Source organism: Tursiops truncatus, chromosome 15, assembly GCF_011762595.2.
Source record: "Tursiops truncatus isolate mTurTru1 chromosome 15, mTurTru1.mat.Y, whole genome shotgun sequence".
Lineage (NCBI taxonomy): Eukaryota > Metazoa > Chordata > Mammalia > Artiodactyla > Delphinidae > Tursiops > Tursiops truncatus.
Genome location: NC_047048.1, coordinates 62,994,223 through 63,009,850, shown reverse-complemented (window position 1 = coordinate 63,009,850; position 15,628 = coordinate 62,994,223). Strand labels below are relative to the sequence as shown.

At 47.4% G+C, this 15,628-nt stretch overlaps 1 protein-coding gene across 1 annotated transcript in view; it reads left to right on the top strand.

The window, feature by feature from the left end:
- The window catches only part of LOC101328055 (fer-1-like protein 4), a 50,521-nt gene extending 35,645 nt beyond the window's left edge, over nt 1-14,876 (top strand). The window contains 9 exon segments of the mRNA XM_073792938.1: nt 9,713-9,840; nt 10,027-10,210; nt 10,638-10,788; nt 11,338-11,950; nt 12,031-12,116; nt 13,301-13,399; nt 13,699-13,836; nt 14,432-14,686; nt 14,774-14,876. Coding sequence (XP_073649039.1) covers nt 9,713-9,840; nt 10,027-10,207 — 309 coding nt within the window. The 3' untranslated portion in view covers nt 10,208-10,210; nt 10,638-10,788; nt 11,338-11,950; ... (3 more) ...; nt 14,432-14,686; nt 14,774-14,876.
- The last annotated feature ends 752 nt before the right edge of the window (nt 14,877-15,628 follow it).

Below are 15,628 nucleotides of genomic sequence, written 5' to 3'. Positions count from 1 at the left end.
CATTACAAATAGCTCAATTTCGTTTCTTTTTATGGCTGAGTAATATTCCATTGTATATATGTGCCACATCTTCTTTATCCATTCATCCAATGATGGACACTTAGGTTGTTTCCATCTCTGGGCTATTGTAAATAGAGCTGCAATGAACATTTTGGTACATGATTCTGTTTGAATTATGGTTTTCTCAGGGTATATGCCTAGTAGTGGGATTGCTGGGTCATATGGTAGTTCTATTTGTAGTTTTTTTTTTAATTTTTTTTGCGGTACGTGGGCCTCTCACTGCTGTGGTCTCTCCCGTTGCGGAGCACAGGCTCCGGACGCGCAGGCTGAGCGGCCATGGCTCACGGGCCCAGTCGCTCCGTGGCATGTGGGATCTTCCCAGACCGGGGCACGAACTCGTGTCCCCTGCATCGGCAGTCGGACTCTTAACCACTGCACCACCAGGAGAGCCCTATTTGTAGTTTTTTAAGGAACCTCCATACTGTTCTCCACAGTGGCTGTATCTATTTACATTCCCACCAACAGTGTAAGAGGGTTCCCTTTTCTCCACACCCTCTCCAGCATTTATTGTTTCTAGATTTTTTGATGATGGCCATTCTGACTGGTGTGAGATAATATCTCATTGTAGTTTTGATTTGCATTTCTCTAATGATTAGTGATGTTGAGCATTCTTTCATGTGTTTGTTGGCAATCTGTATATCTTCTTTGGAGAAATGTCAATTTAGGTCTTCTGCCCATTTTTGGATTGGGTTGTTTGTTTTTTTGTTATTAAGCTGCATGAGCTGCTTATAAATTTTGGAGATTAATCCTTTGTCAGTTGCTTCATTTGCAAATATTTTCTCCCATTCTGAGGGTTGTCTTTTGGTCTTGTTTATGGTTTCCTTTGCTGTGCAAAAGCTTTTAAGTTTCATTAGGTCCCATTTGTTTATTTTTGTTTTTATTTCCATTTCTCTAGGAGGTGGGTCAAAAAGGACCTTGCTGTGATTTATCTCACAGAGTGTCCTGCCTATCTTTTCCTCTAAGAGTTTGATAGTTTCTGGCCTTACATTTAGGTCTTTAATCCATTTTGAGCTTATTTTTGTGTATGGTGTTAGGGAGTGATCTAGTCTCATACTTTTACATGTAGCTGTCCAGTTTTCCCAGCACCACTTATTGAAGAGGCTGTTCTTTCTCCACTGTACATTCCTGCCTCCTTTATCAAAGATAAGGTGACCATATGTGCGTGGGTTTATCTCTGGGCTTTCTATCCTGTTCCATTGATCTATATTTCTGTTTTTGTGCCAGTACCATACTGTCTTGATTACTGTAGCTTTGTAGTACAGTCTGAAGTCAGGAAGCCTGATTCCTCCAGCTCTGTTTTTCGTTCTCAAGATTGCTTTGGCTATTTGGGGTCTTTTGTGTTTCCATACAAATTGTGAAATTTTTTCTTCTAGTTCTGTGAAAAATGCCAGTGGTAGTTTGATAGGGATTGCATTGAATCTGTAGACTGCTTTGGGTAGTAGAGTCATTTTCACAATGTTGATTCTTCCAATCCAAGAACATGGTATATCTCTCCATCTATTTGTATCATATTTAATTTCTTTCATCAGTGTCTTATAATTTTCTGCATACAGGTCTTTTGTCTCCTTAGGTAGGTTTATTCCTAGATATTTTATTCTTTTTGTTGCAATGGTAAATGGGAGTGTTTTCTTTTTTCTTTTTTTTTTTTTTTGGCGGTACATGGGCCTCTCACTGTTGTGGCCTCTCCTGTTGCAGAGCACAGGCTCCGGACGCGCAGGCTCAGCAGCCATGGCTCACGGGCCCAGCCGCTCCGTGGCATGTGGGATCTTCCCGAACCGGGGCACGAACCCGTGTCTCCTGCATCGGCAGGCGGACTGTCAACCACTGCGCCACCAGGGAAGCCCTGGGAGTGTTTTCTTGATTTCGCTTTCAGATTTTTCATCCTTAGTGTATAGGAATGCCAAAGATTTCTGTGCATTAATTTTGTATCCTGCTACTTTACCAAATTCATTGATTAGCTCTAGTAGTTTTCTGGTAGCATATTTAGGATTCTCTATGTATAGTATCATGTCATCTGCAAATAGTGACAGCTTTACTTCTTCTTTTCCGATTTGGATTCCTTTTATTTCCTTTTTTTCTCTGATTGCTGTGGGTAAAACTTCCCAAACTATGTTGAATAAGAGTGGTGAGAGTGGGCAACCTTGTCTTGTTCCTGATCTTAGAGGAAATGCTTTCAGTTTTTCACCATTGAGGACAATGTTGGCTGTGGGTTTGTCATATATGGCCTTTATTATCTTGAGGAAAGTTCCCTCTATGCCTACTTTCTGCAGGGTTTTTATCATAAATTGGTGTTGAATTTTGTCAAAAGCTTTCTCTGCATCTCTTGAGATGATCATATGGTTTTTCTCCTTTGTTAACATGGTGTATCACATTGATTGATTTGCGTATATTGAAGAATCCTTGCATTCCTGGAATAAACCCCACTTGATCATGGTGTATGATCCGTTTAATGTGCTGTTGGATTCTGTTTGCTAGTAATTTGTTGAGGATTTTTGCATCTATGTTCATCAGTGAACATGTAGTTTTCTTTCTTTGTGACATCCTTGTCTGGTTTTGGTATCAGGGTGATGGTGGCCTCGTAGAATGAGTTGGGGAGTGTTCCTCCCTCTGCTATATTTTGGAAGAGTTTGAGAAGGATAGGTGTTAGCTCTTCTCTAAATGTTTGATAGAATTCGCCTGTGAAGCCATCTGGTCCTGGGCTTTTGTTTGTTAGAAGATTTTTAATCGCAGTTTCAATTTCAGTGCTTGTGATTGGTCTGTTCATATTTTCTATTTCTTCCTGATTCAGTCTTGGCAGGTTGTGCCTTTCTAAGAATTTGTCCATTTCTTCCATTTTATTGGCGTAGAGTTGCTTGTAGTAATCTCTCATGATCTTTTGTATTTCTGCAGTGTCAGTTGTTACTTCTCCTTTTTCATTTCTAATTCTATTGATTTCAGTCTTCTCCCTTTTTTTCTTGATGAGTCTGGCTAATGGTTTATCAATTTTGTTTATCTTCTCAAAGAACCAGCTTTTAGTTTTATTGATCTTTGCTATCGTTTCCTTCATTTATTTTTCATTTATTTCTGATCTCATTTTTATGATTTCTCTCCTTCTGCTAAGTTTGGGGGTTTTTTGTTCTTCTTTCTCTAATTGCTTTAGGTGCAAGGTTAGGTTGTTTCTTCGAGATGTTTCCTGTTTCTTAAGGTAGGATTGTATTGCTATAAACTTCCCTCTTAGAACTGCTTTTGCTGCATCCCATAGATTTTGAGTCGTCGTGTCTCCACTGTCATTTGTTTCTAGGTATTTTTTGATTTCCTCTTTGATTTCTTCAGTGATCACTTCGTTATTAAATAGTGTATTGTTTAGCCTCCATGTGTTTGTATTTTTTACAGATCTTTTCCTGTGATTGATATCTAGTCTCATAGCGTTGTGGTCGGAAAAGATACTTGATACAATTTCAATTTCTTAAATTTACCAAGGCTTGATTTGTGACCCAAGATATGATCTATCCTGGAGAATGTTCCATGAGTACTAGAGAAAAATGTGTATTCTGTTGTTTTTGGATGAAATGTCCTATAAATATCATTTAAGTCCATCTTGTTTAATGTATCATTTACAGCTTGTGTTTCCTTATTTATTTTCATTTTGGATGATCTGTCCATTGGTGAAAGTGGGGTGTTAAAGTCCCCTACTATGAATGTGTTACTGTCGATTTCCCCTTTTATGGCTGTTAGTATTTGCGTTATGTATTGAGGTGCTCCTATGTTGGGTGCATAAATATTTACAACTGTTATATCTTCTTGGATCGATCCCTTGATCATTATGTAGTGTCCTTCTTTGTCTCTTCTAATAGTCTTTATTTTAAAGACTATTTTGTCTGATATGAGAATTGCTACTCCAGCTTTCTTTTGGTTTCCATTTGCATGAAATATCTTTTTTCATCCCCTTACTTTCAGTCTGTATGTGTCTCTAGGTCTGAAGTGGGTCTCTTGTAGACAGCAAATATATGCGTTTTGTTTTTGTATCCATTCAGTCAATCTGTGTCTTTTGGTGGGAGCATTTAGTCCATTTACATTTAAGGTAATTATTGATATGTATGTTCCTATTCCTATTTTCTTAATGTTTTGGGTTCGTTATTGTAGGTCTTTTCCTTCTCTTGTGTTTCTTGCCTAGAGAAGTTCCTTTAGCAGTTGTTGTATAGCTGGTTTGGTGGTGCTGAACTCTCTCAGCTTTTGCTTGTCTGTAAAGGTTTTAATTTCTCCATCAAATCTGAATGAGATCCTTGCTGGGTAGAGTAATCTTGGTTGCAGGTTTTTCTCCTTCATCACTTTCAATATGTCCTGCCACTCCCTTCTGGCTTGCAGAGTTTCTGCTGAAAGATCAGCTGTTAACCTTATGGGGATTCCCTTGTGTGTTATTTGTTGTTTTTCCCTTGCTGCTTTTAATATGTTTTCTTTGTATTTAATTTTTGACAGTTTGATTAATATGTGTCTTGGCGTATTTCTCCTTGGATTTATCCTGTATGGGACTCTCTGTGCTTCCTGGACTTGATTAACTATTTCGTTTCCCATATTAGGGAAGTTTTCAACTATAATCTCTTCAAATATTTTCTCAGTCCCTTTCTTTTTCTCTTCTTCTGGAACCCCTATAATTCGAATGTTTGTGTGTTTAATGTTGTCCCAGAGGTCTCTGAGACTGTTCTCAGTTCTTTTCATTCTTTATTCTGCTCTGAATTAGTTATTTCCACTATTTTATCTTCCAGGTCACTTATCCGTTCTTCTGCCTCAGTTATTCTATTGATCCCATCTAGAGTATTTTTCATTTCATTTATTGTGTTGTTCATCATTGTTTGTTTCATGTTTAGTTCTTCTAGGTCCTTGTTAAATGTTTCTTGCATTTTGTCTATTCTATTTCCAAGATTTTGGATCATCTTTACTATCATTCTGAATTCTTTTTCAGGTAGACTGCCTATTTCCTCTTCATTTGTTAGGTCTGGTGGGTTTTTATCTTGCTCCTTCATCTGCTGTGTGTTTTTCTGTCTTTTCATTTTGCTTATCTTACTGTGTTTGGGGTCTCCTTTTTGCAGGCTGCAGGTTCGTAGTTCCTGTTGCTTTTGGTGACTGTCCCCAGTGGCTAAGGTTGGTTCAGTGGGTTGTGTAGGCTTCCTGGTGGAGGGGACTAGTGCCTGTGTTCTGGTGGATGAGGCTGGATCTTGTCTTTCTGGTGGGCAGGTCCACGTCTGGTGGTGTGTTTTGGGGTGTCTGTCAACTTATTATGATTTTGGGCAGCCTCTCTGCTAATGGGTGGTGTTGTGTTCCTGTCTTGCTAGTTGTTTGGCATAGGATGTCCAGCACTGAAGCTTGCTGGTCGTTGAGTGAAGCTAGGTGCTGGTGTTGAGATGGAGATCTCTGGGAGATTTTCGCCGTTTGATATTATGTGCAGCTGGGAGGTCTCTTGTGGACCAGTGTCCTGAAGTTGGCTCTCCCACCTCAGAGGCACAGCACTAACTCCTGGCTGCAGCACCAAGAGCCTTTCATCCACACAGCTCAGAAGAAAAGGGAGAAAAAGTAGAAAGAAAGAATTAGTAGAAGTAGAAAGAAAGAAAGAAAGGAGGGAGGGAGGGAGGGAGGGAGGGAGCAAGGAAGGAAGGAGGGAAGGAAGGAAAAAAAGAAAGAAAGAAGATAAAGTAAAATAAAATAAAGTAAGATAAATATAATAAAGTTATTAAAATAAAAAATTATTATTAAGAGAAAAAAAAAACAAAAAACAAAAATACGGATGGATAGAACCCTGGAACAAATGGTGGAAGCAAAGCTATACAGACAAAATCTCACACAGAAGCATACACATACACACAAAAAAAGGAAAAGAGGAAAGAATAATAAATCTTGCTCTCAAAGTCCACCTCCTTAATTTGGGATGATTCGTTGTCTATTCACGTATTCCACAGATGCAGGGTACATCAGGTTGATTGTGGAGCTTTAATCCGCTGCTTCTGCGGCTGCTGGGAGAGATTTCCCTTTCTCTTCTTTGTTCTCACAGCTCCCAGGGGCTCAGCTTTGGATTTGGCCCCGCCTGTGAGTGTAGGTCGCCGGAGTGCGTCTGTTCTTTGCTCAGACAGGACGTGGTTAAAGGAGCCGCTGATTCGGAGGCTCTGGCTCACTCAGGTCGGGGGTAGGGAGGGTCCTGCAGCGGCAGAGGCCAGCGTGACGTTGCACCAGCCTGAGGCGTGCCGTGCGTTCTCCCGGGAGAGTTGTCCCTGGATCCCGGGACCCTGGCAGTGGCGGGCTGCACAGGCTCCCCGGAAGGGGTGTGTGGATAGTGACCTGTGTTCGCACACAGGCTTCTTGGTGGCGGCAGCAGCAGCCTTAGCGTCTCATGCCCGTCTCTGGGGTCCGCGCTTTTAGCCACGGCTCGCGCCCGTCTCTGGAGCTCCTTTAAGCGGCGCTCTTAATCCCCTCTCCTCGCGCACCAGGAAATAAAGAGGGAAGAAAAAGTCTCTTGCCTCTTCTGCAGGTCCAGACTTTTCCCCGGACTCCCTTCCGGCCAGCCGTGGCGCACTAACGCCCTGCAGGCTGTGTTCACGCCGCCAACCCCAGTCCTCTCCCTGCGCTCCGACCGAAGCCCCGCCCGCTCCGGCGGGGGAGCAGACAAGCCTCTCGGGCTGGTGAGTGCCGGTCGGCCCTGATCCTCTGCGCTGGAATCTCTCCGCTTTGCCCTCCGCACCCCTGTTGCTGTGCTCTACTCCACGGCTCCGAAGCTCCCACTCTCCGCCACCCGCAGTTTCCGGCCGCGAAGGGGCTTCCTAGTGTGTGGACACTTTTCCTCCTTCACAGCTCCCTCCCGCTGGTGCAGGACCCGTCCCTATCCTTTTGTCTCTGTTTTTTTTTTTCTTTTGCCCTAACCAGGTACGTGGGGGGTTTCTTGCCTTTTGGGAGGTCTGAGGTCTTCTGCCAGCGTTCAGTAGGTGTTCTGTAGGAGTTGTTCCACGTGTAGATGTATTTCTGGTGTATCTATGGGGAGGAATGTGATCTCCGCGTCTTACTCTTCCGCCATCTTCCCGGAAGTAAATAAATTTATTTTTAAAAAACCTTTTAAATGCAATGCTGAGCTTCCAAGAAAGTAAGAGATTTTAGAGTGGAAAAAAAAAAAAACCAGAATAAAAGCAGGAACTGCTTTAAAACGTACCCAGGATTTTGTTCTTATCCATGTTTGGTGAAGCCAACAGATCAGGAGATGGTTGCCATTGAAAAGATAGTCTGTTGTTTCAGTTTTCTGTGTGTGGGGGGGGGTGGTGGTGCATGCTGTACCCTGCAGGGCCACACGGGGAAGCATGAGGGCCAGTTCAGAGGCAGAAGGAGGAAGGGAAGTGTGAGGGCCAGAGCCTTTATTGTGGTTTCTGCAGTAAAGGCAGGACAAGGCAGTGTAAGCAGGCTTAGGATTGGCTAGTTTGAATAATTCCTGTGGGCTCTGGGGTACGGGGGCTGTCTCACTGTCTCTTGTTGTCTGGAACCTGGCCCTGAGGATGATTAGGGCAGAGGAATATTACTTCCTGGAGTATAAGAGCCAGATAGAGGAGGTGGTTGGACATTGTATGGGCTCTAGATTGGTTGGTTTGTATATGAAAGGTGCTCTGGCAGGTGTGTTGTTTGCTAACTCTAGGAATTAGTATCCCTGACAGGTGCAGTTTCTCCCGGGCCAGTATGGCTCCAGATACCACAGCATCAAGATTACAGAAAACAAGAAAATATAGTTAATAACAGGGACCTAGGGAAAAGGAATGCTAAAGCTGGCTTTCACCCCACACTTACTGCTGACCTGGGAAACCTCATCTTCCTCGTGGATGGTTGACAGGCAGTGAGGACAGAAGATGAAGTCCTGGGGCTACCTAGGGGAGGAGTTTGACTGAACGGCCTTATATAAAGTGGAGCCCCCAAAATTACACCCTCTGCATAAGGATGAACAAAAATAGGAACTTGAAAGGCAGAAGGAGACACCAAGGAAACTTGCCTGTCTTAAACTTGGCATTGGTTAGAGGGGAAAAAGTTTCCCCTAGCATCCATGACCACAAGCTGGCTCTAATACAGTTCAGGGCCTGAGTTCCCACCATCTGTGTGATCCCCAAAACCTCAAGTGGAGGATTTATTTTAAAGTGGCTGCAGGCTGGTAGTTTGCCTAGGAAACTGGCAGGAGTGAAAACAAGCTCTCTCTGGCAGAGAACACCCACAACAGCCCCTCAGCATGAGTTAAACGAAACATGAATCATGATTAAAAAGTACTGAAATATAAAGAAAAAAGCCACCATGGGAGGGTGGGAGGGAGACGCAAGAGGGAGGAGATATGGGGATATATGTATATGTATAGCTGATTCACTTTGTTATAAACCAGAAATGAACACACCACTGTAAAGCAATTATACACCAATAAAGATGTTTAAAAAAAAAAAGTCACCATGAGTAAGAATTAGCAAAAATAACAACACATTCCAGACCCCCAAGGTCGTTGATATTGGAATGACTAGATAGAGAATGTAAAATAAGTATATATGAAACGTTTAAAGAAATAAAAGAATGAATTTAGAATGAGCAAGGAACAAGAGACTACTAAAAATAAACAGCAAGTTGAAAGGCCCAGTTAGAATGTTTAGAAATTAAAAGTGTAATGTTTTTAAATTTAAAACTCAATAATGGAGCAAAAAATTTGAACAGGCACTTCACAAAAGCAAATATATATATAAGGCCAATAAGCACATGCAAAGATGCTCAACGTGCTTCATCAGCAGGGAAATGCAAATTAAAACCACAATGAGCTACAATTTCACAAGCGCTAGATTGACGAAAATAAAAAGACTGACGATACCAGGTGTGAAAGATGTGGGGCAACTGGAACTCTCATACATGGCAGGTAGGAGTGTAAAAAGACTAAAAATATATTGCTGTGTATAAATTATACTTCAGTAATTTATGCATAAGTTATGAATTTACTTAATTACACAGTTATCAAAAACAGAAAAAGTAAGTTTTCTAAATATAGTTTAAACCATGCAATATAGTGCTATATATTGCTTGGGGACGTATGTATATGTAGTAAAAGTATTTTTCCTTTTTTTTTTCTGTGAGTGAGAAACCCCAAATAAAGGGTCTGGCTACTTCAGGGATGAAAAAGGAATTAAGTCAGGTCAGGGGGACTCAGGAGACTCAGGGGACATTTGTCGGTAGTGTTTAATTTATGAAACAGGGCACACACATGCTCATTGTATTATTTTTTAATACAATTAAAAAATTGTAATTATTTTTATTTAGTTAAAATATTCTTAATTTAAAAAGTAAAAAAAGGAATAAAATGTAAAATATGCTCATTGTAAAAAAATGAAGGTCAAGCAATATGGAAAGTTACAAATTGAATAGTAAGATGTATAAGGGTATACATCTTTCCACATATTTTCTGCTTCATTATATCTTTTGTTATACTTGTATGTCTTAAGTATTTCAGTAATTAATTTGAAAGTAAATAAAAGTCATCTTGTGCAACCTCTCAGCTAACTCCTTGAGGTGGAAGATCTCTCCCTGGTAACTTCCTGTTTACACTCAATCGGAGATTAGGTCCGGCAAGAGCCACCTCGGGTTATGACAATGACATTTCTTTCATTTCCACCCCATACTGTCTCCCTAGGCTACCAACCTGGCTCCTGCGGACGCCAACGGCAAAGCAGACCCCTATGTGGTGGTGAGCGCTGGCTGGGAGCGGCTGGACACCAAGGAGCGCTACATCCTCAAGTAGCTGAATCCCATCTTTGGAGAGTGAGGCTGGGCCCTGGGCTTGGGAATGGAGAGCAACTTTGCCATCCCGCCCTGTGGCTCTCACTCAGGCAGCTGATGTGGTGTGGGGGAATGGACAGAAGCTGTTGAGTCCCCTCACACCCCTACCCCTCACAAGACCACCTCCTAGGGTGTGGAGGTGTTCTCATCACGCTCTCTCCTGGCCAGGGCCCTAGAGCTCAGCATCTCTCTCCCTGCTGAGCCAGAGTTGACCGTGGCTGTGTTTGATCATGACCTCGTGGGTTCTGATGACCTCACCAGAGAGACCCACATTGATCTGGAAAACCGATTCTATAGCCACCACAGGGCGAACTGTGGGCTGGCATCCCAGTATGACGTCCCAGTATGACGTGTGAGTCCAACAGGGCCCTCAGGAGTCATTCTAAGTCTGACCAAAGACATTCAAGTTTGCATCCCACCTGTCTGTCCAGATCCTTTGATTTCATAGAAGGGGACTCCCCTGCGACCAAGACATAATAGCTTAATGGTCAAGAAATGGGCTTGGGAGTTGGGATCCTGTAACTAATAAGTCACTTGGCTTTCCTGAGCTTCAGTTTCCTCATCTGAAAGACGGGTAATATCAGTATCTCCTTCACAGGAGCACCTGCCATGCATATTTGATTTTCACCGTTACCGTAAGCGAGGGCTTACGGCCAACCTGTCCCGCAGAGGAGTTACAAACCTGGATCCCAAGTCCTCAAGGGCACCCATCCCTGCCCCTGTGCCCAAGTACGTTCATATCCTGGATCCAACTGAGGCACATTCCTTTTCTGCCGCAGGGATGGCTACAGTGCCTGGCGTGACGCATTTCGGCCTTTGCAGATCCTGGCGGTGCTGTGCCTACCCTGTGGCCTCCCCCCACCTGAATACCGAGCCGGGGCTGTCAAGGTGGGCAGCAAACTCTGACACCGCCAGAGACCCTGCCCCCAGGTACCAGCCCCTCTCCGCTGCACAGTCCAGAGGGAGCAAGATGGAAGAACAAGGTACAGGGGGGCCCTGGTGCCCAGCCTAGTGTGCCCCACAAAGAGCCCGCCTCCCTCTGCAAGCAGAGGAGCAGAGTTTTGGCTGAGTAAGGATGATAGTGGAGAGAAAGTGGTCTTTGTTGGTGAGTGTGAGATCTCCAGGGAGCCCTAGCGAACCCCTCGGAGCCGTAGCTAACTGGGGACACAGGGGTCCCATACAACATAAAATACGGATGCAGAATTTAGCTCATGCTTCATATATGGCCAGTGGTCTGTTCTCTAAGCAAGGTCTGCACAGAGGCCACAAAGCCTCCAACCCCACTGTCCCCCTGACTGCTGGCTTTTCACTGGCAAAAGTTGTTAGAGCTTTCTGTGCATTGTGGACTTGCCCTCCCAGCCCGTGGGTTTGTCCGATGCAGCAGCTGCCTCCGCCTAGAGTGTCTATTGAGTGCAGGGGGAGGAAGGGAGGAGAGTTGGGAACTGTGCGGAACCCAAGCTCACACACCTCTTGTTGTAGGTAGTGGGGACTCCGAGGTGGCAAGTGAGGTCCGTGAGGAGCCCCAGGCATTGCTGGTGCTGCGGCGCTGGCAGGAGATGCCTGGGCTTGGGATCCAGCTGGTACCTGAGCGCGTAGAAACACGGCCCCTCTACCATCGCCGCAGCCCAGGCCTGCTGCAGTTGAAGGAGGGCTCAGCACCCAACCCCGGAACCCCAGGACTCCCACCTGGTCCTGGACCTGGGCCCCCAGGACGCCCTTTCTCCAAGACCTCCACCTGGGCACTGCCACTTTGGACTTCGGCTCCTGATCCTGGTGCCCAGCATCTCCACTCCAGTCTTGGACTTCCATCCTGTACCCCATACCTACACCCTGGACTCTGGTTCTGAAGGATCCCCACCCGTGGGCCACCAAGGCTCAGACCTGGCACTCCCAACCTGACCTCTACCCCAGATTCCTAGGATCTGGACCTGGGAGCAGTAGATCTTACTTTTGATCTCAGCCTTCCACTTCTGGGGCCTCATCTCTGAACCCTCAGGCTAACGTCAACCCTGGAATTCCCAGTTCAGACTCCACCTTCATCCTCATACCCCAGGATCTGCCCTCTTGACCCCAGCTCTTCTCTCCACCTGGGGTAAGGCACAACCTCTGGCCACAGGGCCGTTAGGGGGGTGGGACCCAGCAAGACCCTTTAGCCTCTTCCTGTGCCCCCAGGGATCCCTTCATGTGTGGATTGACATCTTCCCCGGAGATGTGCCTGCCCCACCTCCAGTTGACATCAAGCGTCGGCAGCCAATCAGGTAAGAGAGTCCTGGTCCATCCTCCCATGGGGTGGGCACATCTTGGACAGCCCACATCTTGGACAAGGGCTCTCTGAAAACCTGTGCAAGGGCCCCCGTGAAGCAGGCAGAGCTGATCCAGGCTTCAGATAGGTAAGCCATTAAATTCCCTTTTTTTTTTTCATAAGCCATTGTGAATTGGGTGTCTGTTACTTGCAACTAAAACAGTCCAAATACCAGTTAACCCCCTTTTGACCTGAGCTACTCTGAGTGGAGGGTGTGTGCACTTCAGATGTCAGCAATCTGTCACTTTCTACCTCTGGGCTCTGCTTTCCTTGGTGTCACTCTCATGGAGACTTATGCAGTCTGGGGTCCAAGTGGCTTTTAACAGTGGAGGCTTACATCTTACCAACCGGACCACTTGAGCAGGAAAAAAAACCACGTCTTTCCCAGTTAGAGCAAAAGTCTCGAGCTGACTCTCATTGGACCAGCTTGGGTCAAATGCTGATTCCTGAACCAACCTTTGTGATCAGGGAGCTGTAATGCATTGACTGGCCAGTCCTGGGTGATGTCGTAGGTGATATACCAACCTCTGGAGCCAGAGAGGGGTTGGTCCGCCCCGCCAGGATAACACAGACTGACAGTAGTGGGGGTGGAGTGGGAGTCACCAACAGAAAATCAGAGTGCTGTCAACAAGAGAGGGGAAATTGATACGGGGCAAAAGAAAACAATAGATATCCAGGAAACCTCATGACAGACAAGGACAGGGCTATTTGGGGTAGGATCAAGAATGTCACAGCCCTTCCTTCTGTCCCCCAGGGGCTGCGTGCTGTCATCCCCACTTGGTGTCTCTCTGCAGACTGTCTCTCTCTGCTTGCACAGCACTTTGGCTTGTGGTGGCTCCAGCTCTGCATCTGATGCTTTTTGAGTCAAACTTTCAGGGTCTTGATTCCAAATTTATGGGCGGGAGAAGCCCATTGGCCCAGCTTGGGTCAGCAGACCATTCCTGGTGCCATCCGGGGGGGTGGGGGTGGTCGGTGATACCTGGGGCTGTCCCTTCAAGGGACCACAGACATCCTGATCACCCGGCTGGGCACACATCAGGTGCTCAATGCATGTCAGTGGCCCTGGCCCACGTCCTTCCTGCAGCCCCTCCCAGGACCCCTCTCGAGAGTCTGAAAACCCTCCCCCAATACATCCCTCAGCTATGAGCTCAGAGTCATCATCTGGAACACGGAGGATGTAGTTCTGGATGATGCAAACCCACTCACTGGAGAGATGTCGAGTGACATCTACGTGAAAAGGTAGGCCTACAGGCCGAGCGGGCACATGGCTGTGCACTGAGGTGAGATTTCAAACAGGGGCTTGGGCCCTGGGCTGAGCCAGAGCTCTGTCCCCTAAGCCCTCGATGGCACCCGGAGCTGGGTGGAGGGACCAGTCTGGTGGTGAGTGGAGGGGCAGGCTAGGTGAGGAGCCGGTTTCTGGGCTCCATCCAGCACGGATGCCCATCCCCTCCGCCTGCACCTTTCCCCTGGCTCCAGCTGGGCAAAGGGGCTGGAGCAAGACAAGCAGGAGACAGACGTTCACTTCAACTCTCTGACAGGGGAGGGAACTTCAAGGGCGCTTCGTGTTCCGCTTTGACTACCTGCCCACAGAGCGAGAGGTGAGCGTCCGTTGCTGGCCTGGACCCTTCGCCCTGGAGGAAGCTGAGTTCCGGCAGCCATCTGTGCTGGTCCTGCAGGTCTGGGACTATGACTGCATCTCTGCCAGCGAACGACTTCCTTGCTACTGCTTAGCTGCCCTCCTACCTCAACCCCTGGCCCCGATTTCTGCCCTCATTGCCCTGTCCCCTCTCTCCTGGGTTCCCTACTCTAACCCAATCCTCAATCCTGGATTTCAGACTCTAGGTCTGCTTTCTGGCCTAATTACTGAACTTATTCAGCTCTGAGCACCATAACCTCCATTTCCACCCAAATCTCCCACTCAATCCTCTAATTTGACCTGAGCTCGGGTTACACTGGACTCGACTCCATGGCCTTTAGTCCCTGCTTTGGCGGTCTGGTCCCATCCTTGGGCCCTGTATCATCAGGGTCTGACAACCTGCTGACATTTGGGCTGTGGTGTGTGGTCCATAGCTGTGGCCTGACTGCCACATTCTAACTTTGGATGCCCCGATTTACAATCCCGCTGTGCTGCCCCTCCCCCAAGATGCTCTCAGCCATCTTGTCACTTTCTACCTCTGGGCTCGGCTTTCCTTGGTGTCACTCTCAGGGAGGGGAGGTTGGTTCAGATAGACCTTGAGCTCCTGCCTAACCCAGAGAGCTCTGGACCTGCAGGATCCTTGGAGCTGCAGCTACTGGACATGGTGCGAGGGGCCTGGGGCCCCGAGCTCTGCTCCGTGTGGCTGGTCCGGGACGGGGCCGGGCCAAGGCGTAATATGTTTCGCTGCCGCCGCTTGCGAGGCTGGTGGCCTGTAGTGAAGCTGCGGGTGCCGGAGGCTCAGGCTGGCAAGAAGAGGAAGAAGAGGAAGAAGGGCCGGCCAGAAGACTTAAGAGTTCTTGGACTCAGGAGGCAACGTCTACATCCTCACGGTGGGTGCGGCCAGGGCAGGAATCAGGCCAGGCAGGGGCCAGGCCTGAGCCGGCCTAAGAACTTGGCTTCCGTCGCCCCTTTTCCAGGGGAAGGTGGAAGCCGAGTTTGAGCTGCTGACTGTGGAGGAGGCTGAGAAACGTCCAGTGGGAAAGAGGCGCAAGGAGCCAGAGCCCTCGGAGAAGCCCAAGGGTGCGGGCGGTGCGGTGCAGGAGGCGGGGCCAGAGCCTGGGGGAGGGGGGAGGGGGCAGCCGGGGGGCTTCCTCATCATTCCGACACCACCTGCTTCCCCGCAGCTGCCCCGAAACCTCCTTCAACTGGTTTGTGAACCCCCTGAAGACCTCCGTCTTCTTCGTCTGGCGCCGGTGCTGGCGCATCCTGCTGCTACTGGCGGCGCTGATCACTGTCTTCCTTCTCCTCGTCTCCTACACCAGGCCTGGCCTGATCAACCAGGTCACCGTCCGCCCCCTCCACCGCCCCTGACTGACCTTGGACACTCATCCCGTAATGCCAGCTCCTCAACTCCTGCCCCTGGTGTCCTTCCCACCAACAGGAACATCATGGCGTTCCCTGCTTTCTCTGTGTAAACCTTACGAGGTATCCACCCTGTCCCCTGAACACATGCTGCATATAATAAATGACACTAGGGGCAGAGAACAGATGTGTTCTTGGGTGGCCTCGGGTGCATGAATGCACAGGATGGGAGGCTGCCCACGTGGCCCTGCTGCCGGGAAGGACAGGGCCCCGCGGCGGGTCACAGCCGAGGAGCCCTGGCCACCGAGGTGTCAGGCCCTCGAGCAGCCCACCTGCTGCGCCTGCTCATGCCAGTGGCTGGGTCCCTCTCACCCCATCTGCCGTGGCTTCTGCTGCTCCATTGCAGCTAAGCCCTTTATGTGCTCCGTGAACCTGTACCGACCCTGAGAGAAGGCAGATCACTTAGGACA